This window comes from Urocampus carinirostris, chromosome 3 (assembly GCF_059441175.1).
Source record: "Urocampus carinirostris isolate Australia breed hairy pipefish chromosome 3, RoL_Ucar_1.0, whole genome shotgun sequence".
Taxonomy (NCBI): domain Eukaryota; kingdom Metazoa; phylum Chordata; class Actinopteri; order Syngnathiformes; family Syngnathidae; genus Urocampus; species Urocampus carinirostris.
The window spans coordinates 23,546,700-23,571,822 of NC_142351.1; the positions used below are offsets into that span (position 1 = coordinate 23,546,700).

The 25,123-nt window shown below is 40.5% G+C and overlaps 1 protein-coding gene across 1 annotated transcript; it reads left to right on the top strand.

Annotated features, from left to right (window-relative positions):
* The first annotated feature begins 69 nt into the window (after positions 1-69).
* dcaf1 (ddb1 and cul4 associated factor 1) lies at positions 70-24,356 on the top strand. The gene is made up of 25 exons (XM_088331163.1): positions 70-230; positions 791-914; positions 996-1,072; positions 1,160-1,233; positions 1,707-1,820; positions 3,411-3,548; positions 5,979-6,566; positions 6,680-6,781; positions 6,863-7,021; positions 8,617-8,796; positions 8,914-9,123; positions 9,199-9,368; positions 9,438-9,562; positions 9,719-9,954; positions 12,086-13,155; positions 13,969-14,167; positions 14,234-14,316; positions 16,380-16,464; positions 16,536-16,769; positions 18,879-18,972; positions 19,053-19,157; positions 19,739-19,812; positions 19,880-19,975; positions 20,809-21,052; positions 23,458-24,356. The coding sequence occupies exons 2-25, from the start codon at positions 802-804 to the stop codon at positions 23,511-23,513; spliced, it is 4,626 nt and encodes a 1,541-aa protein (XP_088187289.1). The 5' UTR covers positions 70-230; positions 791-801; the 3' UTR covers positions 23,514-24,356.
* Positions 24,357-25,123: the final 767 nt, after the last annotated feature.

Sequence of the window (25,123 nt, forward strand, 5' to 3'; positions counted from 1 at the left end):
ATCATGTGATGTCGTCATAATAAGTCGACAGTCGCAGCTGCGATGACGTCGAGAACGTGTTCGCCATAATGACAGTAACCCATCAACTTAAAAGGCAGAATATTTTTTTTCCGGGTTGGATTCTGAAGTTTCCACATCAACGTTTGCTGGCGGCTCTCGGTTCTGGATCGACAGCGACGATTTTCAGCCATAGAGAGCTTTGACAAAGAAAAACTGAGTGGATCAACGAGGTGAAGTTAGCAATTAGCTAGCCAAATAACCAATGTCCCTGCGGTGCCGCTAGCGCTCGGCTAATGCAAACAGTTATTGTAGTGAACAGACCAGTCGCTGTTGTTTGAAAGGACTATTTACCACAGTGCGACGTGTAAGTTGAAAGGAGATACATTACATGGTCTTAAAGCGCGTACGTTTACGTCGTCATGAATAGTTAAACTTCTCCTAGCTTCCCTGTTTAGCCAATGCGTAGCGACGCAAAGATCGCATCTTGTTTACATTGTGTTTATTTCCTCCACCCTCTTGCGACTTTCTTGCTTTTAAATGGTTCTGAATTAAGTTTTTGTTTCTGAACCGTGCCCCACCGGCACATAGCTACTTTAACTTTTGCTTTATTAAATCAATCAAAAATATGTTCCGGTTCATTTGGAGTGTTGTGCTTGTGATGCACCACAAAGGAGTTTTATTCTGTGTTCTCAGATCGTTAAGTTACTATGTAGTAGCACCTATGCGCTTTTAAAAGATAATGCGAGGATGATGTTTTAGATCTCATGTTGATCTTTCTATGTTTGCTCAGAAGTGTAAGTTATGGCGTCGGCATCTGCCAGTGTGGACTCCAAGGCAGAGCTGACAGCACTACTTGAACAATGGGAGCGAGAACAGCAAGGCAGTACTCAGGAGCTGGTTAGCATCCTCACCAAGTGAGTGATTCCCTCCGATTCAACATAAGAGCAGTTTTTATTCCATCTAGGTTAAAGGGGGGATATTGATATAACTTACAGAATCTCTGAGCTGGTTGAGAAGGAGACTGAGGAGTACCACAAAGCGGACCCAGACCCGTTCGATGATCGTCACCCAGGTAAGATGGAAAGGGATATTTTTTGCACATTTTGAATATACTGTAACACATTGACTTATATGGCCTCTTGTCCTTCTTTGTCGTTAGGGAGAGCTGATCCAGAATGCGTATTAGGACATTTGCTCAAGATTCTATTTAAAAATGACGAGTTCATGAACACAGTAAGGATGAACATAATGGGTTTAATTTCGGAGTGGGATAGTACAAAGCTCAATTTGGGTGATTTAAGATTTTTTTTCTCCTCTATTTTGCAGTCTTTTAAAAACAAAATGTCTTTTTGTTTGTCAGAAAAACGATGTATTTTACCATTCTTTTATTATAGAATTATTTTTTGAAATTATTTTTCTTGATTTACTACAAAGATTTCATGTTACAATATTGCAGCCAAATACGTTATGAGATATATTGAAAGCCTCAAAAAGGACCACACATGCGATTTAATGTTGGTAATGATATGAGTGTGCATACTTTGACACACACTATATCAATTCAAAGTGAATGAAAAAATGACAGTCCTCAAGGGTGTTTTGTCCATGCTGAGCTTGCTTTAACAGTTTCCCATTTAATCACTAAAATATTTGGTACAATGAAATTTAACTTGAAATAGCTTTATAACTTTAATTCTTTCACTTAGTTGGTGAATAGCTATGTGATGGCCAGCAGAGAGTTTGCCCTCAATGCAGAAGCTTGTCGCCTGCTTCAGAACATCATGCCCGGCTTGGAGACAGCAGTGGTCTTTCAGGAAAAGGTACATTCCTGTTACTACTACCTTTCAAAATTTTCTGGTACCATTCCTTTTTTTTTTCCTTACTGTTGTCTAAAATACCATTTGTTACGTACCGTAATATTCAAACTTTAAGTTGCACCTGATGATACGCCGCACCCAGTACACGGAGTTTTAATATTCGGTACCTTAACCACTTAACATTCCGGTGGGCCGCCAGACTTTTGATTAACAAATAGGTGTTTGTACAATGTCATTAGTCACTGAAATGCGTCATGCCACATATCATTGGAAAGCTTAGGCTCTTGGGATTCAAAATACACTCACCAGAGAAACATCACAATCGGTCTTAAACAAGATACCAGAAAACTATAAAACCTGAGTAACCTCACCATAACATCCTCTGGCCGTGTTCAACTTCTTTCAATGTCCGCAAAAATTGCTTTGTTAAATCTAGCACAATCCATAGAATCCGACCGTGTAAAATATTTTACTCAAAACACAATAATGCCGACAGATGAATTGGAATCCGCCTTAAACATTTCTGCTTCGTTGAATATTGCTTCTTGTAACCCTTTCATTTTGCCACATTTTTTCCGTTTACAAATAGACTTGTAAAATGATTCACCATATGATAGTTAGCAAAATTACCAATGGTAATGACAACAGTGAGAGAATAAGGATTTTGCTGTTAACTGAGCTGTCTGTCACATAATAACTTAATTGTTAAAATACTCCCGGAATAGTATAAAAAGTTTGACGTGAGATAAAAACGGTCTGTATACCTGCAATTGACTTTAGATAGATAGATAGATAGATAGATACTTTATTCATCCCCTAAGGGAAATTCACATTTCCAGCAGCATCCCTGAGCTGAGAACAATACAATAATAAAGCCAAAAGAAAACAATATACAAATACCCAGTGTGACGTGCAAATGCCCACTTTAGCATGTTATATAGATTAACTAAATAGTGCTACACATAATGCAGTAAGATCCAATGTAGGTGGTGTGGTTTAATGTGGGCCTTTACTCTGCCGGGTGGAGTTAAAGAGCCTCATGGCATGAGGAAGAAAAGAACTCTTCAGTCTGTCCGTAGTACAAGACAGTGACAGCAGTCTGTCACTGAAACTGCTCTTCTGTCCGGAGATAATGCTGTGAAGCGGATGTGATGGATTGTCCATGATTGACCTCAGCTTTTTCAGTGCCTGTCTCTCAGCTGCTGTTGTTAGGCTGTCCAGCTCTTTGCCCACAACAGAGCTCGCTTTCCTAGCCAGTTTATTGAGACGAGAGGCATCCTTCTTCTTGACGCTGCCTCCCCAACACGCTGCCGCATAGAAGAGGGCGCTTGCCACTACTGTCTCATAGAATATTTTCAGGAGCTTTTTGCAGATGTTCTTTTTTGTAGAGTCGGAGTCCAATTGGCAAGCAAGTTCCATTTCTAAAGTGTTTTCTTTTATCCAATATCAAAATTGTAGATGTTGAGTAAATGTTTCGTAGAATTTATACAATAATAAAAGGAGCAAAGCCATGATCAAAGACATACGCAATGGATGTGCACACTGTATTCTTTAAGTATTACATTATTGAAATGTTTAATTGGTTCTTTCCAGGAGACGATAGTTGAAAGGTTGTTCAAGTGGGCACAGGAGGCCGAGCAGCCGCTCAGGATTTATGCTACGGGCTTGCTGGCAGGCGCGATGGAGAACCAGGACATTGCAGCCAACTATAGAGAAGAGAACTCTGTTTTGGTCAGTGGAGGACTGTATAATAATAATTCTAGCCTCTTGTACATATTCTAGTTTACATTATTGGTTTAAAATACTGTAACTTAGACCTTTCCCCCTTCTATTACTAAACCTGTCACAATAACAGATTTTGATGGATGATAAATTCAGCAAATTGGTGATAATAATTGCTAATGACAATTTTGTATAATGCATAAATGTTTTCTAACATTGTGCATGTACTCGATGTCAAAAACAACTCAATTTGATTTGTTATGATAAAGAGTTTGTAAATAAGATAAATAAAAATGACACCAAACCACATTTTCTAAATGGTAAATCACTCAGTATTTTCTATTTTTGAAATGTATGTTAAGCCAGGCAATCTGTAGTTTTTCCAACAGTGATAAATATTTTTGAGATTCTGGATTTAACTTTATTTAAAGTTGACATCTAGCTACAATTTCAAAGTAAAAAACACTATTTCATTTTATCATCATAAAATGTGGTATACAATATTGTGTATACATGTGGTAGTAATATTTTATTTACGTCTTTTTTTTTTTAAACTTTCCATACTTTGGCAAGTATTTATTCTTAAAACCTGCTTCAGCCTAAAAAGTACACTTTCAGAAAAAGACACATGGCAAAAAGCTGTGTCTACTTCTGCCTGATCCCCCTTATAGATGCGTGTGCCGATGAGAGCGTCAACTTGAAAGCAATAAAGCAGGGGTTGGCAACCTATGACATGCGTGTCCGCAGTGGCACGCGAGGGGTTAGCCAGTGCCACGGGAGCACATGGCAAAACAAATACAAACAAAAAAATATTGATGACTACTTAAAAAAAAGCGCATTTTACCTGAAATTTAGACATTTTAAGTTGCATGCAGTGTTTTTAAGGGACTTTACTGTAGCACCTCTGCTCCATGTGTTAGTGTGTGTCTGCGTGGCGCCTTGCGGTAAAGATCCCTATGTTAACCCAGCCACAGAAATAAAGGCGCGCGATAAATGAACAAATTATGACCGCTCCTCCAGCCAAAAAAACTCTTGGCCTTTCCAGCCACCGTTGACAGTTGACTTGGGCTTTGTGCAAAAAAATTAACCGTGCTGTTTGTGCATTATGCCTCAAGAGCATTGAACCTGACACATCAAGTGTTAAACGTCATTACGAGACGAAACATGAACATTAATTCAAGGATAAGTTTGACAAGGCGGCGGCATTGAAACATGCTGTGTCCAAGTACAGCAAACAAACACAGACCCTGAAAACCTTTGTCAATGTTCAAAACACCACCACTGAAGCAAGCTATCACATTGCTCACTGCTGTTTAGCTGTTATTTCTGTTGCACTTAGTTTCAAGTAGCCTTCTGCCTTGCTGCTTTTATTTCAAGTTTTGATATTTGCTGCAATAAGATTTAATTGATGAATGGTATGGTAGCTGTCCATATCACTTGTTTTTTGAGTTTATTGTTGATGAAAAATGGTTGTTTCTATTTAATTCTTGCTGTAGAAATTTGAACTTATGGATGTTTACAGGCCTTTCCACATGTTGAACACATTCATTTTTTAGTTTATTTATGAACAAGAATAGTGGAAGATCAATTATTCAGTTATACAAGTTCAATGTTTATCCAATGGTATACAGCTACTTTGCGCTTCGATGTTCACAAATTCAGAGCTTCGCGGGCCTAAAAAATAATAATTATAAAATAAAATAATTTATTATTATTATTATTTTAAATCATTTTTTGAGGGGCGTCGCTACTTCGTGGTTCCATGTTCGCGGGTTCAGAGCTTCGCAGGTCTAAAAAATAATAATAATAAAATAATAAAAAAATACAAAAAAAAATATATATGTATATAATTTGTTTTTAAGCATTTTTGAAGGGGCGTCGCTACTTCATGGTTCCACGTTCGCGGGTTCAGAGCTTCGCAGGTCTAAAAAATAATAATGATAATAGAATAAAATAATTAAAAAAAAAATCTTTTTTTTTTAAAGCATTTTTTTAAGGGTCTACTTTGCAGATTTTCACTTTTCGCGGGTGGTTTTGGTCCCCATTAACCGGGATAACCGAGGTCCCACTGTATTTGGAATGGTTTAAAATTACATCTTTGTTGGATATTAAAAAAAATGTTGTGCTAGTCATTAATCTTGGTGTGGCACACGGATTTACAAGGAAATTTAATAGTGGCACTTCACACCAAAAAGGTTGCTGACCCCTGCAATTAAGTAAACCTGCATGGTCCATGCAGTTTTTAAAATGATCGGTGACTCATATTGTGTGGGACGCCATTCTTCCATTCGCTCTGTATGCCGCTGTTGTGTATAAGCTCTTAAGTTTTCTCAATTCATCAAGGCCGGAAGGATTAACAAACTTTAAAAAAAAAAAATTAAAGTGACTTATCTATGATTGCGGCAGACCTAAACAGCTTCATTTTGTTTTGTTTTTCAGGTGCCTTTGATGCTGCATCGTTTGCGTGAGCTTCAGGATAAAGATGCTGAGACAAAAAGGGAAATCAAACGTCCCAAAAAGACTCCGAGCGGCTCGTTGCTACCTTTGGACGAGGAGACTGTCGATGGGGAGTTTGACAAGCCCTTGCTGCCTGGCCAAAATGGGTCTGAAACGGAAGGACTGGAGCAACAAGTGGATGGGAACATTAACCTTTCTGCCTTGGAGTCCGAAAGTAATCGTCCGCTTCATCCCAACGCCCCTCACAAGACAAATAACCATGCCGGTCCAGCCGTCAGAACCATGATGAAGCCAATTTCGGCTTCAGGTTCGCTTCTGCACCTCGGCACCTCTGATGCTGGCAATTACCTCAAAAGAAAAGCGGAGAAGGAGAATGGCAGGCCCACCAAGCACAATTTGAATTTTTCCCTGTCAGACCCTGAGAGGAGTATAAGCGAGCTTTCCAACAGCAGTTGGTCTGAGATGAGCCCCTGGGTGATCGGCAACAGCTATCGTTTATACCCTCTGACCCCTGAGATAGAACAGAGGCTCATTTTGCAGTATCTTACCCCTCTTGGAGAATATCAAGAGGTTGGTTGTTTTTTGTTTTTTACTCTTTGACTCTTTGATTGAAATATTCGTGATTTTTTTTATTTTTTATTTGGATATGTTAATTTATGTCTTTATCCTTCTTCTACCTTTAGTTGCTAGCAGTTTTTATGCAGATGGGAGCCCGAGAGCTGCTTATGCATTATATGGATCTAAAGCAGACCAACGATGTACAGCTCACCTTTGAGGCTCTTAAGGTGAAGTGTGAAAGTTGATGTGAACCACTCTGTAAAACTCCATTGAAACTCACTCTTAGTTTTGATGTTATTATTTCACAGTATTTAGCTTCACTTCTGCTTCACAAGAAGTTCGCTGCAGAGTTTGTGGCTCATGGAGGAGTTCAGAAGTTGCTGGAAATCCCACGGCCCTCGATGGCAGCCACTGGCGTGTCCCTGTGCCTCTATTACCTTGCCTATAACCAGGATGCCATGGAAAGGGTATTTCAAAAACATTAGATATCATGCAACTACACAAAACGAATGGTGTTATAGCACTGCATCAAAAAGGTACATTATTGTTGTTTCATGTAGAAGGTCATCCTCTACTTATGTACACCCTTATTTTATATATATGATACGTATACATCCATTATCTTCACCACTTATCCTCATTAGGGTCGCGTGGGTGCTGGAGCTCATCCCAGCTATCTTTGAGCTTTTGGGCAGCGGACACCCTGACTGGTTGCCAGCCAGTCGCAGAGCACACAGACGGACAACTCACTTGCTCATTCACATCCAGAGGGATAATTTTGACCGGCTAATTAACCTGACATGCATGATTTTTGGAGTGTGAGAGGGAACCAAAATGCGTGGAGGAAACCCGCGCAAGCACGGGGAGAACATGCAAACTCTTCACAGGAAGGCTGGTAGCTGGATTTGAACCCATTTTAACTGCCGCAGATGCGTTAACCACTTGGTGTGTGTGTGTGTGTGTGTGTGTGTGTGTGTGTGTGTGTGTGTGTGTGTGTGTGTGTGTGTGTGTGTGTGTGTGTGTGTGTGTTATTTATATATATATATATATATATATATATATATATATATATAATCACACATGTGTGTTGGGCCACAGGGAATACGCAACATATTTTACCCAAGGACGGTTTTGGCATGGACAGACGGGACATGTCCCCACGAATGTTAAGCAATCCCCCCCTCCACCAATATTATATGATCACTTAAAAAATGTGCAATTTCCCCACCAATGCCAAGATCAAACCTATGCCCTTGCTTTTACTATCCCAGTTTACAAACATGAGCTTTCCACTTCTCAGAAGTGAGACCAAGGTAACAAAATAAAGCAATGCTTAAATCTGAGCACGTAGCAAAATATTTAATGGTGTTTTTTTAAAGCGAACACAACTGCTCAAGGTTTAAATAAAGCTTTTCATACAATAGAAATATACCAATCACCAGCAGGAGGCCTACTTACGTGTTAGAAAGCTCTCCAGTTCACCATTGTAGGAATGTGTTTTTTTTTTTAATTTGAAAAAAACGTGGAGGTAAACGGCCCAGCCCAAAGGGATTACGCCTGTGCAAACTTGTTTGATAGTTTTACTTTCCTCTTAGAGAGGAATTTTTAACTGGCTTTTGGAGGTTGTAATATTAGCAATTGTTTTTTTGTTTGTTTTTTTTACCTCGCGTTTTATTAGTAGTGCAGTTTGTATATTTGCATCTCAATGGACACCCACACCATGGTAATATAACACAGACGTGGTTCACACTCATTTACAACCAATGCATATAAAATCACGATTTCAGCGTTATTGGTTTAGTATGATGCAAACCATCTAAACATATTTTATTCTCCTGCCCCACTCCAAAGCAGTTATTTTATTGCTTGACCATGAAGAAAGAAATTATATCTAAAAAGTATCTCCTACATTCCCTCCACCAAATCTTTTAATTCCTAAATTAATATGAATAAAATATTGAGTCTTTTAAATGGAGATGGTCCCATTCCTACAAAATCATCTTGTGTGAAGCAGTGGTATCGTTATCATTTATTGTGATTTGGTTTGTCTTTTTCTCCCAAGGTGTGCATGTTGCCCCACTCAGTCCTGTCAGATGTGGTTGGCTACACACTGTGGCTGCTGGAGTGTTCTCACGCTTCAGGATGCTGCCACGCCACCATGTTCTTTTCAATCTCCTTCTCTTTCCGTGCCGTGCTTGAGCTCTTCGACAAGCAAGACGGACTGCGACGTCTCGTTAATCTGGTAAAATAATCTCGCCTCATACGATCTCCATCACAGCCTTGGGTTCGCAACCAAATTAAAAAAAAAAACATTTTATCCCAGAATGCTAAATTTCACCTTTGCTTTGGCTAATCTCAGATCAGCACATTGGAAATCCTAAATCCCGACGACCAGGGGGCGCTGCTGAGCGACGACGAGATTTTCTCAAGCAGGCAGACTGCTAAGCATGCTTGCATGGCGCTGCGCAGATACTTCGAGGCTCATCTGGCCATCAAGGTGGAGCAGGTGAAGCAGTCCCTGCAGCGGACAGAGGGGGGCGCGCCTATTCACTCCCAGCCCTATTACAAGGTATTTTCTGTAAAATGTTTGAAATGCATTAAAGCTGTTTGGCCAGGCTTATTTACCTTGTGTTGTTAATCACAGGCGGTCAGTTACAGTCGCGAGCAGGTGGTAGAAATGATGGAGTTTCTCATTGAGCACGGCCCTCTTCGTTTGTATTGGGAACCAGCAGAAGTCTTCCATAAACTTTCTTGTGTCCAACTCCTCCTGCAACTTATTTCAATAGCTTGTGACTGGAGGACCTATTATGGAAGGTGTGATTCATTGTTCTCTTTTTTGAGTATGGTGTGTGTGGGATTTACATATTCTGTTTTTCCCTGCAGGAGTGACACTGTCCGCTATGCGCTCGACATCTTAAGTATCCTGACTGTTGTACCAAAGACTCAAATGCTGCTATCTGAGACTGTTGCGGTTGTCGATGAAAACGGGTCTACCATTTCTAGCGCAGGTATCTTACTAGCGTAGGGCCTTACTGCAGCGTGCACAGATGAGAGGGGAACAGCAAAACACTCTAGTTTCGACAATTCCATTCTCTGAATGTGTCGTTGCGTTTTGGGTGATTTTTTTAATACCGCAATAACTTCACAGTTAAGTTGTCTTTCAGGAATGAACATTGTCTTGGCGGTGGCTGAAGGGGAAGTGTTTGTGAACGATGCCGAGATCCAGAAGTCTGCCCTTCAGGTTGTCATTAACTGCGTGTGCGCTCCTGATAAACGCATGTCCAGCATTGGGAAGTTCATCGCGGGGACTCCCCGTCGTCGCCTCCCTCATATGACCAAAGCCAGCGAGAACGTGCTCACCAAAATGTGGAATGTGGTGCAGTCCAACAACGGTATTAAGGTTGGTTGCTTCACAGGAATCATTTGATTTTTTTTTTTCTTTTGTTATTGAGTTAGGTGGCAAAGAACTAACTCAAGCTACAATGCAGTAGTACACTTTTGGATTCTTGTCAAAAGTGTACATTGTTGAATGCATAGCTATTGACACAAGGCAAGTATCCATTTATAGTGTTCATAGTATTCTTAGTGTTCACATGGTTAGTTTGGTACCAGGGTACTGTGACATCTAAATACCGTACTGCATTTTGTATGGTCTTGGTACTTTTACCTTTGTCCTGTAATTTAAATGTTACCATTCTCTTAAAGATGGGTTGCATCATTTGAGGTGTACTTAAAAAGTTGAAAGAAGGATATTTTCTCTTATGTTTTAACAACTTTGAAGTGGTTTTAAAGAGCCCTTATACTTTATTGTACTCCATGCCTATGAAATGAAATGATCTGCATTTATATAGCGCTTTTCAAGTCAATGACTTCCCAAAGCGCTTTACATTGTGCTTCACATTTCCCAATAGCGGCCGTGATCTGTGCAGCCATGTAAGGCGCTAACCTGCTTATTGGGGGTATTGGGGGTTCAGTGTCTTACCCAAGGACACTTCGGCATGTAACACGGACAAGCCGGGATTCGAACTGGGATCCCTTAATCCTAAAACGATCGCTCTACCTCCTGAGCTACTGCCGCCCAATCTGCTTTTTAGCGTATTTTTAACTAGTCTGGGTCACGGGGGGTTTTATGGATATTGATTAAATGCTTGTCATCTCAGTATTTTTGTTAGTGTAAAATGGTTAAAGCAAGAAGATGCCTTTTTTAATTAGTTAGGTGTAAAAAATTGTCAGTTTAGCAACCAAAACCTCCCAAAAATGTAAAAGAAAAAAAAAAGTTTAATCGGACGTGGCTAAGAAATGCTCGTTCTTGCATGCGCAAGCTTGACAAGGCCTGCAGTTATGACACGAACCAGAAGATGGCATCAGCAAGAGGAAAAGCTTCAAATTCCGTAAAGCACCTTTAAGGACAAAATTACTTATTTATACAGAGGTGGCTCTTTGAGTCTCAAATTTTTTTTCCCATTTATTTCTTTTCCAACGAATATTCGATTGCACTTAAAGACAAAAAATTCATCTTTTGAGTTGCCATAGATACCAATACCATATAATGAAATGAAATGAAATGATCTGCATTTATACCCAACATTATTTTTTCTTTGAATTTCAGTGAATTGCTGACAATGAAATATAATTTCAAAGTGCAATGGCATCTTCATGGTTCGAAAGAACCCATTAAGGCGGGGGTAGGTAACCTATGGTTCCCGAGCCAGCTATGGCTCGTCATGCGTACATCTGGCTCTGAAATAAAAATTTGCAAGAGCGGTTCTCTGCAAAACTTCTGCAACGCTCGTAATAAAAAGGGTTTGGTCCATTTTATATATGTGGCATTTTCAACTATAGTTTACAGTCAGTGTTACATTAACGTATCCCGATTTTGATGTATGTGTCTATGGAATTCTTTTTATCGACGCTCATCAAATAATCTTATGTTCACTGTTGAGACACTTAAAGATGAAAAACCACAGAAAAAAACTAACTATGGCAGCGAGACAAGTTTTAAGAGGTATATTTGTTTATATGGGACACAGGCTCTGGCATTATGATTTCATAAATGTTATCAAATCATCAAATGTCACACGGTGAAAAAAAATGCGGTGAATATATTTTTTTTTCTGGAAAGCGGGTTTTGAAGTTTTGAATTTCATTTTAAAATTAAGAGTGCTTTAATTGGTCAAAAAGGTTGCCAACCTCTCTGCGTAGAGGGTAGCCAATAAGGTGGACGGGCACTGTTGCAAGTACAGATTGGTTAGAAATCTGGCTGCTAATCAGCATTGATTTCTATTCATTTTTGTATTCAATTGGGATTGTATTTCAGTTTATTTGAAACAGAAAAGTATGATACCAAGTCTACTAGCCCTTATTTCTTTTATCACTAACTGGGGTATTGCCCTTCAGCTGCTGTGGTAATGGTCATTTTAATTGTTTGGACCAGGTGCCCTTTTCATAAAAATTTCATTAAAACACCATCACCAAACCTCATTCAACTAAATATTTGACCCATTTTGTGTGTGTTTTTACCCATTCCTTAGGTTCTGCTGTCCCTGCTAACTGTGAAGATGCCTATAACTGATGCGGACCAGATCCGAGCTTTGGCTTGCAAGGCCCTGGTTGGTCTTTCTCGGTCCACGTCTGTCAGGCAGATTATCAGCAAGCTGCCTTTGTTCAGCAGCGGCCACATCCAGCAGTTGATGAAGGAGCCTGTGCTCCAGGACAAACGCAGCGAGCACGTCAAGTTCTGCAAGTTCGCAGCTGAGCTCATGGAACGTATCTCAGGAAAGCCCTTGCTGATTGGTACAGATGTGTCCTTGGCGTGGCTTCAAAGAGCGAGCGTAGTGGCCCAGTCCCGGATCACCTTTCCAGAAAAAGAGCTGCTGCTACTGATTAGGAACCACCTTGTGGCTAAGGGCCTTCACGACACTGCTTCCGCCCTCAGCAAGGAGGCCGATCTACCTATGGCATGCATGTCGCATCCCTCGCTCACAGTCTCCCCTTTCGTCCCGGCTACGCCCCCTTCCGCATCCATTCCTGCCCTACCCCGTACTCCGCGAATGGCCAATGGTGTCGTGCCCAGGTTAGGCAACCACCCCTCTCATTCATCAACGCTCTCACCCAGCCTCTTACAAGCGCGCCCTTCCACGTCGCAACTTGCGCCGCCTTCAACGGCAGCTTTGCCTTCTACGCTGGCTCCTCAGTGTGGCAACGGTTCCCCTCTGATTGGCCGAATCATTTTCACACGCGAGCGCCATACGTGGTGCAGTGGCGCTGGCTGCAAAAAGCCTCGAGTTCTGCGCCAGAAGTCGGACCACGGCGCCTTCAGCCAGACGCCAGCCATGAAGAAGCAATTTGATAGGCACATGCCATCCCCGCCTGCGCTGGATGGCATCATCACGGAGTATCTGCGGGAACAGCACGCGCGCTGTAAAAACCCCGTTGCCACTTGCCCGCCTTTTTCACTATTCACCCCCCATCAATGCCCCGAGCCCAAACAGAGACGGCAAGCGCCTATTAACTTTACGTCCCGAAACACAAGGAGGGTCATATATCCAAAATATGGAGGAGTCGACGGAGGCTGCTTTGACAGACATCTCATTTTCAGCAGGTGACCATGCACGCTTTACATTTAATGTCTGAGTATTTACTCGAGGCCCTGTCCGATTAGTATTTGTAATAACAGTAAAAATGATAAGTCAAAATCAAGAGGAATTACTAGACCACTATGGATCTACAAGACATTAGAAAAGGCATTTGATTTTATTTAATCATCACACAATTTTTACTCACGGCACAAAGTTGTAGAACCTTTGGTTGAATTATTTCTCATAATGCTCCATTGCAATGTTATACAATGTTGCACCTTGAGTAAAAATATTGCGATTAGATCTGATCAAATTCCTTTTCTCTGTAATTTCCAGGCCTAGAGGCATAATGGTTAGGTTTCGGCAATCTCACCGCCACGATCCAGGTTCGATTCCCGTTGCGTCCAATGCTGAGTAAATGAGATCAGCGATTTGTCAACTCATCAATCGTTGCTCAATTACGTTGATATACTACCGTAAAACCTCGGTATAACACACACCCAAACTTTAGTGAGAAAAAGTGGGAAAATGCATGTATACATAAATAAATGAGGTATAAGCAAAAAAATAAAGCCTTTTTTTGTTGTTGTTTCTGTGCGGCTTAGTACCGGTCTTTGGCCCAGTTGTTGCCAACCACTGCCTTTTAGGACACATCCTGTGATTTTAAACATTAGGCATCATTACAATTTTAAATCTTAGCCTTGTCAAATGGTGATTGATGCCTTACCTTGCAAAATAAATGTCATTCTGGTGGAAACAATTATCACCTGTAAGTTGGACGTTTAGTTTACTAAAACAATGCTCCCAAAAGTTGATTCAGTCCATTGTATTTTCAGGTTCCGTCCAATCTCGGTGTTCAGGGAAGCTGATGAAGACGCGAGTGGATTCACGTGCTGTGCCTTCTCAGCTCGGGAACGCTTCCTGATGCTCGGGACGTGCACGGGACAATTGAAACTCTACAATGTGTTCTCGGGCCAAGAGGAGGCCAGCTACAGTTGCCACAGCTCAGCCATCACTAACCTGGAGCCTTCTCGGGTATGGAAATGAGGCACTACCGCACTTAATCACAGGACTCATAAATTTCTCACTGTGGTTTTTCAGGACGGCTCCTTAATTCTAACTTCGGCATCCTGGAACTACCCAACGTCTGCATTGTGGGGGATGAAGTCCGTGTTCATCATGAAGTAAGTCAGGAAAGGTCACGATCCACTCTGATTTAAACAGCTGACCAATAGTAGTTGAGAGTCGAACACATTTTTATTTGCGTGCACACACACAATTTAAGCTAATGACACTTTTGCAACAACATTGTAGAAAAGAAATTCTAGTGCATGCGATGGGCCCTGGTGTGCAATTCCTGCATAATGGGGGCTGCCGTCATTGATTTGCAGGCCAAATTACTATCAATATTATTAGTCGTATATTTGGGCTTTTTTTTTTTTAAACTTTGCATACAATTGACTCCACGGCACCAAATCGAAAAACACCCAAATCCCACTGCAATACGCAAGGTTAATGACAAGTCAAAGAATATGAATTACAATGAATGTCTATATGTCCAAATAATGTACATAGCATGCTTTGTGTGTAAAAGTACATGGTTTTCTCCTAAATGCAATAACATAAAAATCACAGCACAATGCCATGTTGAACATCCACATGTTCTCACAACCGATGAGAAATTTGAGCTCCCAAGTGTTTACTTTACAATGCACCTTTTTTGATTGAAAATACAACAAGCATGGAAATGTTCATAATATGTGCCTGCATACCACAAGGGATAGGACTACAAATGATTAATACAGTTTTTGCATGTTTTTGGTTTTATGGTTTACCCAGCAAAGTAGATGAGTGACAATTATCTTCTTCATCCCTCGTTGTTAGTAGTTCTGGGAATTGCGGCTTTTTTTATAGAACCGCTTCCTTATGCTCGGCTCACTTAAAAAGAGCGTGCTTTTTCAGCTCCAAACGACTCTTCAGATTTGAGTTTAAAGTTTTTAAGTGCTTGTGGAGGTTCCTGTTTGAGCTGGCTCGAAATGAAATTTGAGTCTTGCTGACTACATTCTGATTTGGAGCCATTAATCAACAGAGTCCAAATTTGTCTTCATTTCCTTGTTTCACTTATTTCTCCTTTACTTTCTTTCGGCCCTCTGTATTGTCTCTTCTCTCTGGAAAAAATTTCTGTGCTGAGTGTGTATGTGTCTAAATCCTGCCGCCCATTCCCCCTTGGCTCTATGGAAGCCCAAGGGTGCCTTTATTCAATTAATAAAACAACCATTCACAGACAGAGTTGTGTACGTCGCCATGCATATTGACCAATCACGTGTGCTTTCAACAAAACAAAGCCAGAGAGTAAAAAACGTGGAGAGCTTGATCCTGACTGGTCGAGAGCTAGCTTCTGTTGTCCACTTCTGAAAGCCGACTTGTTGGCGAATGATGTATCACTAGTCGTTGGGATATTGTGCTTTATTATATATCAGGGTTCCTACAGATCCAGGAAATTGTTGAAAATGCATGTGTGTTGTGTTTCAAGGATTGGAAAGTGCTTGAATTTTGTGTGAAATGCTTGAAATTGTTATCAAGTCTGCTTAAAAATTTCACCGACACTGATATCTGGTGGCTTTGCTTTGCTATTGCAATTCTTCCCTCATGGTTAACGGCAGCTGGCATTATTTTTGTATGGCATTGTCATATGAAGCTGTTACAGGACAGGTGCATGCTACATTTACACAGGGCACTATGAAATATGTAATAGTGCAAGGATTGCGTATTAACTATGGACATTCTTATGGGCTGTGCAAAAAAAAATTTAGGTAGCGTTTCCCAGTGGTAAATAGTAATAGTAAGAACTTCCTGCAACAGAAAATGTAGGCTATATATTACCGTCATTTTACGCAACATCTGTATGGGAGAGAATTGTCTTAAAAGTATTTACACACGTATTGTTCAGATCCACTGATAGGTTTGCCATTTACTCAAGATCTTAAACTCATATGTCTTAATAAATGCACACACAAGATTTAAAAACCACGTATGTGAATAGATTTCTTTGTAGATCTGTAAAATAGGACTCACACCAGATGTTTTTCTTTTAATGATACTGGAAAAATTGAAAAATCTGCTTTGAAAGTCCTTATAAAGAACTTGAGTTTTGCCACGAAAAAGGGTTACAATTCCTGTAAAAAAGGCATGCATTTACTCTGAGATAATTTATTCACCACTAAAAAAACTTTCCCCTTATGTGCAGGCATTCATTTCTTGGTGACCACTATGTGGAGTTCAGCAAGCTCTCACAGGATCGTGTCATTGGGACTGAGGAACAACTAGCGCACGTATGCACAGAAAAAAAAAATCCTGACCATCACAAATGGCAACTCATTCAAGCTCGTCTTTTTCTTTTTAGATTTACGACACCCAGACGGGCCAGATGACGCTGACTCTCAACAACCCTGATTTGGCGAACAACTACAAGAGGAACTGCGCCACCTTCAACCCAACGGACGACCTTGTGCTAAACGACGGCGTGCTGTGGGACGTGCGCTCTGCTCAGGCCATCCACAAATTTGACAAGTTCAACATGAACATCAGCGGCGTCTTCCACCCCAACGGCCTGGAGGTCATCATCAACACCGAAATTGTATCCTTTCAATGCTTTAAAACTCTGGTGTCAAACTCATTTGAGCTTACGACATATAGTAGAAAGAACAGCTGGCCGGACTTGTAAATGAATGGCATAAAAAGAGTGCCTGAGCTGTGTATTTTTAGGGGCTCACAGTTAAATTCGGATTGGGGAGTAGTATGTATAAAGTGAATTTATAACGATTATCAAGGGGGCGGGGGTTACTCTTAACGTCTTTCCTTCACCAAGATGTAATCTCTTGAAGTGTATATTAACCGTGCATTTCTAAAACAAACAATTGATTTATTTCCACTACTGTTTAACCCAGGGAAACTCGTGCAAACTTATAAGTGACTAAAATAATACACTAATACAGGTACAAAATATTTAAATGACTAACTTTAATGATTTTAAAGTATTTTCCTGTTTTTCTTTTTGTTTTTTAGGAGAATATTTACCCTAATTCAGGAACTTTGCTGTCAGTGTTTCTCACCGGTAAATGGTAATGGGAAGAACTTCCTGCAACTGAAAGTGTAAAATACATATTACAGTGGAACCTCGGTTCTCGACCATAATCCGTTCCATTTCTTTGTACGATCACCGAAGCCGTTTTTTCCCATTAAAAGTAACGTAAAATTGTTTTAATCCGTTCCAACACCCTGAATGTTTATCTTGAATATTTAACGTAAAGCTAACCCAGGCTAACCGTACGTTCGCGTTAGCGTAATCTTCCGTACGAAAGATTACGCTAACATGAACGTGTAAAAATAAAAAAAATCAGGTCGTTTACACGTCATTTAGCACCCAAGTCCCCACAACAAGTGGTGAGCGGTTAAAGGACAAAAAAAATAATTATGAATAGGATTTCTTACCGGTCGGCAGAAGCCATGCTGTATTCCTGAAAGAAGGGAAACTCGCACGCCTTCTTCATATTTTGCTATTATTTCTTTCTTAAACGCAATAGTTGTACGCACTACTCCTCTTTTTTCACCTGTAGCAACTTTGCTGCTTGCACCAACCTTCTTCCGAGGCATAATTAGGGGTTATAACACTCCCTTCACCGCTTTTGAAAAACGAAAACAGAAAAGGAGTGTGCGTTGCCGTGACAACAGTTCTTCACGAGGGGTGGGGGCAATCTACACTCGTACGCCGCTCAGCGTCGCCCCTAGCGTACCGGCGTTCAAACTCCGATAATTTGAACGAAAAGCGAAGCAAGAATTTCTCGAAATTTTTGGTCGAGAACCGATTTGTTTGAAGTGAGAGGCGTTCGAAAACCGAGGTTCCACTGTACTGTCATTTTTACTCGACCTCTACATGGGGACAAGTGTGTCTCAGTTATAGTCACAAATGTATTGTTCAGATCTACAAATATATTTGCAACTTACTCAGAATATAAAATCATATGTCTAGAGAGATGCACATGCAAGATTAAAAATCGCATATGCAAATCCCTGATATATTTGGGGATATGCAAATTACAATATTCACACCGGATTTCTCTTTTTAATTGTACTGGAGGAATTGAAAAATTTGGCTTTAAATGTTCCCAAAAAGTGCTTGAATTTGGCCATGAAAAAGATGTACCAACATTGTTCTTTAAACCGCTGCAAAAACACCCAGCTGCTATTTTTAAAGTGTTATTTATTTTCAATATTTTTTAATTCATAACGCCCACCGATAATTTCCCTTTACTCGGGATAAAGAGAGTAGTTAAGTAAAAGGGGTTGCGGTTAAAAGAGACACTACATGAGAGTGCAATCGTAATGCCTTGCACAGCTTGCTAAAATAACATTGAAATGAGTGTTTCCTTAATTGTTCTCTGGTTCATAAATATTAGTTATTAAAAACAGCTACTGTGGTTGGTTTGCTTTGGGAGCGACATCCAGAACATCTTGAAAACTACAAGTGATTTTTTTGATGTGATGCTGCTCATTGTGCTTCTTAGTTTGGTCTTGTGGGCCTGATCTAGCCCATGGAACGTAAGGTTGACACATCTTTGATTCTTAAAAAAAATCCTTCCCACTTCAATGTTGGTATTTGGTATGCGAGGGGGAAGGTTGATGATACATTTTTGGAGTTGTATTTTTCATCATACAGAAAGTCATATTCTTTAATCTGAGATGTAAGTGGGATCTGCGAACCTTCCACCTCCTTCATACAGTCCCTGCGCTTGACCAGTGCAGGACAGTCTTCAACAACAACGGCACCGTCATTTACGGAGGTAAACGAATATTCAGCATTTAAAACAGGCCCCGCTATCAGTTCTCACACATCTCACTCCGAGCCCTTGTACACCTACAGCCATTCTACAGGCAGAAAACGAAGACGACATAATGGAGGTGCAGATGAAGAGTCCTTTTGGGTCATCCTTCCGGACTTTCAATGCCACAGACTACAAACCCATTGGTAATATAATATTATTATTATAATATTCAGCGACATGCAGTTAGAGGAGGCAGATGAGGCTTTGTCTCACCTGTCAACCTGGAAATATAACATTAAAAATATATTAAATGGTTATGTTTTTAATCAGTGTTTTCTCATTTAACCTCACTTTTTTTATATTTCTCAAAATCGATGGATTGATACGATTAGTATGTAAGGTATTCTTGTGCTGAGTGTCTGAGGCATATAATTCTCTTGCCTCATGGCAAAAGTTGATAGTAAGACCAAGGATTCTAATTTGGGACACACTTAAGCCCTGACCAATAGAATTGGCAAGCTAACGGCAGTTCAAGCCATCAAGTCATGGTTTTCGCTTCGCATTGACTGTCTGATAGTGATACCTACATTGAAATGTTCATAAGTTGAATGTAGCTCAGAAAAAACGTTTGTCTAGCATCCTTTCTTGCTTTGCCAATCAAATGATTAAGATGAAGGTTCATTTTTAAGTCTCCAGACACAAACCTTACAGCGCATCACGGATTATTTTTTATTGTCGATCATCCTTTTCTACATTTTCAATTTAAAAAATGTGTACCTCCTAGCAACTATTGACGTCAAGAAGAATATTTTTGATCTGTGCACGGATTCCAAGGACTGCTACCTGGCTGTGATTGAAGTAAGTTGTTTCATGTTGGATTTTGAGGATGCACAGTAGTTACCAATTTAGTGTCCTTGTTCCATAGAACCAAGACTCCATTAACACGGACACGGTTTGTCGGCTTTATGAAGTTGGTCGGCAAAGACTGGCTGAAGAAGAAGAGGAGGATGAAGAGGATCAGGTATGCTAATAGCCTAACAGGGAATTCTGTTGAAATACATTGTTTCTTCTTCCTGAATCCTCAGAAATGTTGATGTTTTGTGAACCTCTTGAAGATACTTAACACACTAGGTCAGGGGTGGCGAACACGTGGCTTTAGAGCTGCATGCGGCTCTTTGCCTCATCATATTTTCTATATACTGTGGCTCTTTGCCTTGTTTCATGTTTAGGTTTTTTGTGTATTGAGGGTGGACACTTTCCTTGAAATCAACACAAGAACAATAATTGTTGTATTAAAAGGTAGGAGTGTGTTATGGGAAATAATGTTTTTAATTGTGTGTGTTTGTGTGTGTCTGTCTGTCATGGCAGGACAGTGCATGGTGTGGCTCTTTGACTCTCAATTAAAAATTTCGGCTCTTTGTGTCAAACTTGTTCCCCACCTCTGCACTAGGTCATAAAAAACATTGCATTTCAGTACTGTTGTACTGAAAAAACAATTTCTAAAGAGTTTTTGTGGAGAAAAGCGCAAGAAAAGTCCTTGCACTTATTTTGCTTTCCAGCCTTTTTGTGCTGTCCTTGGAATACATTCTTTTTCATGTACGTTAGACGTTTTTGTTTTACAATCAAAGAAGGGAAAAGTAATCTGCTTAAAAACTTTTGTTATAATTCCCGTTTAAAAGAATGTTATTGTGAAAAAATCAAACACATTTTCTTCATAGACTAAAACAGCATTGTTTTGTCATCTATCTAGTGTAGGCCTCGTGCGACAGTGATGAAAAACATTGAAATCCATACCTGCATTACACTTGATTCTTAAGTATTCGAAATTGTTTTGGCAACGATTTTTTTCCCCAGGAGGACGACGATCAGGAAGACGACGACGACGATGACGACTCTGACGAGGACGAAGACGTCGATACCGATCCTCTCATCGCGGAGCTCGAAAACGAGAACGGAGGAGACGACGAAGACGGAAACGACGAGTTGTCGCCTTCCGACGAGGAAGTCGTCCGCCTGATCGAAGAGGAACTGGAAGGAGATGATGACGACGACGACGATGACGACACCGATAACGAGGACCAGGAATTGACTGTTAACGGTACAGTCTCTTCTTTCTTTAGCCATTAATTGTCAGATTTTTTTGATAAGTTAAGCTTAGTAGACTCTCACAATAAGGAGAGAAGACATCTTTGGATTTTAAACTTGGAAGGAGAATAGGAGAGGACCAAACCCTCCAATAAGAAATTCCAACCTGTTCTAAAAGGTCCTCCTCGGAGCACTTTCCTTCATTAACTCTCCTCAGCTACAAAACACAGGGTTGCACAAAATCAAAGAATAGCAACATTAATGGAGGATGGTGACAATGATTAAACGGTGCATTATTGTCAAAATAACAAAGTGGCCAATGCAATCTCTTTCTTATCTGTCAAACAAGTATTTAGTTAACCACTACTTGTGCAAGTTCTACCGCTTAAAAATGGAGAAGCCTGTGTTTGTCAACATAATAAACCTAAACCTGTGGGAAAAAAGCAGAAGACCACATAGTTTGATTTTTGATGACTTACAAATTATTGTGCAAAATAAGTATTTAGTAGATACCAAAAAGTTCTCAATACTTTGTTGTACCCTTTGTTGGCAATAACATTGGCCAAATGCTTCCTGTAACTCTTCACAAGCTTTTCACACACTGTTGCTAGAATTTTTGCCCATTACTCCATGCAGATCTCATCTATAGCTATGATGTTTTAGGCCTGCTGTTGGGCAGCACGGACCTTCAACTCCCTCTACAGATTTTTTTCATAGGGTTGAGACCTGGAGACTGGCTAGACCACTCCAGGACCTAGAAATGCTTCTTATGAAGCCACTCCTTTTTTACCCTGGCTGTGTGTGCTTAAGGACCCAGCCACACCTTCGCTTCAATGCTTTTGCAGATGGAAAGAGATTTTCACTTACAATTCGAGTCAAGTCACATTCATTTTTTGTCCTTCACATGGATCAGTCGTCCTGGTCCCATTGCAGAAAAATAGCCCCAAAGAATGATGTTTCCACCCCCATGCTTCATAGTTTGTACGGTGTTCTTCAGATGCAATTCTGTTGTCTTTCTCCTCCCAAAACGAGAACCTTTCTTCCAAGAAATTCTATTTTGGTTTCATCTGACCATAACACTTTCCCAGTCCCCTTCTGGATCATCCAAATGCTCTCACGTAAACCGCAGACGGGCCTGGACGTGTACTGGTTTTATCATGGGGAAACATCTGGCAGTGCAGGATTTGTAGTCTCTCGCGTCGCATTTTGTTACTGATGGTAGGCTTTCTTACAGTAGTCCCAGCCCTCTTTAGTTCTTTCACAAGGTCCCCCTGTGTGGTTCTGGGGTTTTTGCTCACTGTTCTTCTCATTTTGACGCCTCAGGGTGAGATCTTACATGAAGCCCCAGATCTGGGGAGATCCTCAGTGGTGTTGTATGTCTTCTAATGATGCCTCTCACGGTTGATTTCTTTACACCAAGCGTTTTACCTACTGCAAAATCAGTCTTTCCAGTCTCGCGCAGGTCTATAATTTTGTCTCATGTGTCCTTTGAGGGCTCTTTAGTCTTGGCCATAGTGCAGCTTGGAGTGTGACTGACTGACAGGTCGTGGACAGTTGTCTTTTGTACGGATAAGGAGAACTTAGGAGAACTTGCATAATATGTGGTTGACTAAACAGACCATTATAAACAGAATACATTTATCACGCTTGAAATTTCTTTTTAGCAATCTCTATTAATTTAATAACTATTAAATAACTATTTGGCTTAATACAAATATTAGAATTTTTCTGTTAATGTCACAATGTATTTTATCATTTTTACAACAGAATTGTAGTTGCTTAGGACATCCTTGGGGCTTTTTCTTACCCACTACTGTCATTTTATCTCCCACATGTTTTCATGTCTTAACTTGGTCCATTCTTTCTCAGTTATGCTTAATGAAGACCTTGTCTCTACGTTAACTAATTTGTATGTTACAATAAACAATTGATTAATTTAAGTACTGGTTTCTGTGCTGTAATATCAAAAAGAGGGAATAATGAGTCGATCATTTATTCTGGTTTTACTATCGGTCATCTGCAAAGAAATTTGCAAAGGAAGTCCGTTCGTTTACTTATAATTATCGCGCACAGTTCGTTGTTTTGACTTTCCCACTGTGGTTCGTAACTTTATTATGCACTATTTATGTCATAGTCACAATTGACAGTCATGTTGCTGTTCTCTGATTTCCACATCTTTTAGTGACTATTTGTAACTTTGAAGATTTAATACAAAGGGCTAAGAGGGTGATGTTTATAACAGGTGGGACTTTATGTGAAGACTTCTCTCCCTGTCCTCCTTGCAAGTTTGTAACCCATTGATGTCTTTACTTATTTTGAGTTTCTACTAAGGTTTAAACTTAACACTCCTGAAAGTCACAGTAAAGGTTCAGACTAACAAACTTTCCTCAGTAAATCTGTTTCCTATTCCTTAAATAGACAGCTCCGACAACTCCGACCTTGAGGACGACATCATTCTGTCCCTGAATGAGTGAGCACTGACGAGCAGCCGAGATTGAGTAACCGGACCACTAGTCAAGACCTCGGCAGCGTCAACGGGAGCTAGCGAGGACCAGAAGCTGATAAACCCGCGTTGATGGGAGACGAGGATTTTGGACTGAGTAATCGGACCAAGGAAGATGGCGTTTGATTAGTTTTATAGCAAAACCTAACGTGAAAGGTAAATTCTTTGGATGCTTTGAAAATGTTTGATTTTACCCGCAAACCTTTTTAGTGTTTCCTTTGGATTAAGAGGTGCCTGTGAGCAGTCGATTGGTCACAGGAGGGTACACAGTAGGGGACAGTCTAGTTTACCAGACTGCAACACTACTATAAGCGTCAATTTTTATCCAGACTGGAATTTTCATCAGTAATAGACTTGGGATTTGGATTGACAATTGATGCACACAGATCAGGAATTGTGATTGTATAAATTTGCCTCTTCCTTTTTGGTTGGATCAAATTGACCTTATAACCAAAAGAACTCTTGAGCGTGCAAGACACTTTAGCAGTATGCTGCACAATAAGGATGTCTTCAATTCAAACCTTTTGTGCTTCTGTTAAATAATGTGGCAAAAAAATGTCTAATGCCAATTAGAGGTGGAAAAGAACAAATGTAAACTATGTTTGGAAGAAATTAGGATAAAATGTTTTGATTTCAAGTTGAAAAAGCTTTGGTTTTATAAAGCCGTTAAGGGTCGATTGTTTTTCTAAATGAGTACGCCACCTACCTGTTTATCAAGCTTTGTTTTTCATAGGAAGATAATTTTCTTGAGATGTTTAATGTACAGCTTGTATGTACCTAAAGTATTTTTCCTATTAAAAAAATGCCAAATTACTGTTGTATGTATTTTTAACTTTTTGTGTGACAAGAGTAGCACTAATTTGTGTATGTTATAATTTGGATAAGCCTGGGTCACTTCAAGGAAAGGCTGGGTGGCAACCAAGGAAGATTTGTGACGTTGGGAGACAGATGATCTCCAGGAAAGTCTGGCACGAGTGTGTGAGGCTAGCAACCCCAGCCACACCACTCGCAAGAGGGCGCCAACCATTGCTACGGAACAGAACAATAAGCAATACCCCCAGTCTCCCGAGAGCGGGGCGAGGATGAGAGACTCAGGAGGACCGATTCAATGGCAACGGCTATGGCACGAATATAAATGACGAGACGGCTTACCCAAACTACACTACCGGGGGATGTTAGAAGCAAAGTGCTACTGCGAAAACGCAAAAATGCAAGGCGCCTCAAGGTACATCAACCCAGGTCTATGTGGGAAAGGGAAAAACAGATGCAGCGCATGGTTGAAACACTCAGTGAGACGCAGGAGAACTCCAGTCAGGAAGCACCCCACAGCACAGGAGACCTCTCCGCATCTGCCGCACCTCTCGACCACAGAGTCCCCTGTCACACAACCCTGGTGGGGTAAACCGGCTCTGGATTAGGAGGGAGAAGTTTAGCTAGGGACCAGAAGATGGAAAGTGACTGGCCATCACTGCCGGCCCACCAACTTGAGGGCGTTGTGTTTCAGGGTCGAAATGCCCAGTGACGGTTGGACACCACCTGTTAAGAGTAGCACTAATTTGTGTATGTTATAACTAATTTTTG

What these genes read in the sequence shown, in the direction of transcription:
- dcaf1 (XM_088331163.1), top strand. Translation starts at nt 802, where the DNA reads ATGGCGTCGGCATCTGCCAGTGTGGACTCCAAGGCAGAGCTGACAGCA. An exon ending in GTTCGATGATCGTCACCCAG is followed by an intron (nt 1,073 to 1,159) that starts GTAAGATGGAAA and finishes CTTTGTCGTTAG; the next exon opens with GGAGAGCTGATCCAGAATGC. An exon ending in CTGAGGAACAACTAGCGCAC is followed by an intron (nt 16,465 to 16,535) that starts GTATGCACAGAA and finishes TTTTCTTTTTAG; the next exon opens with ATTTACGACACCCAGACGGG.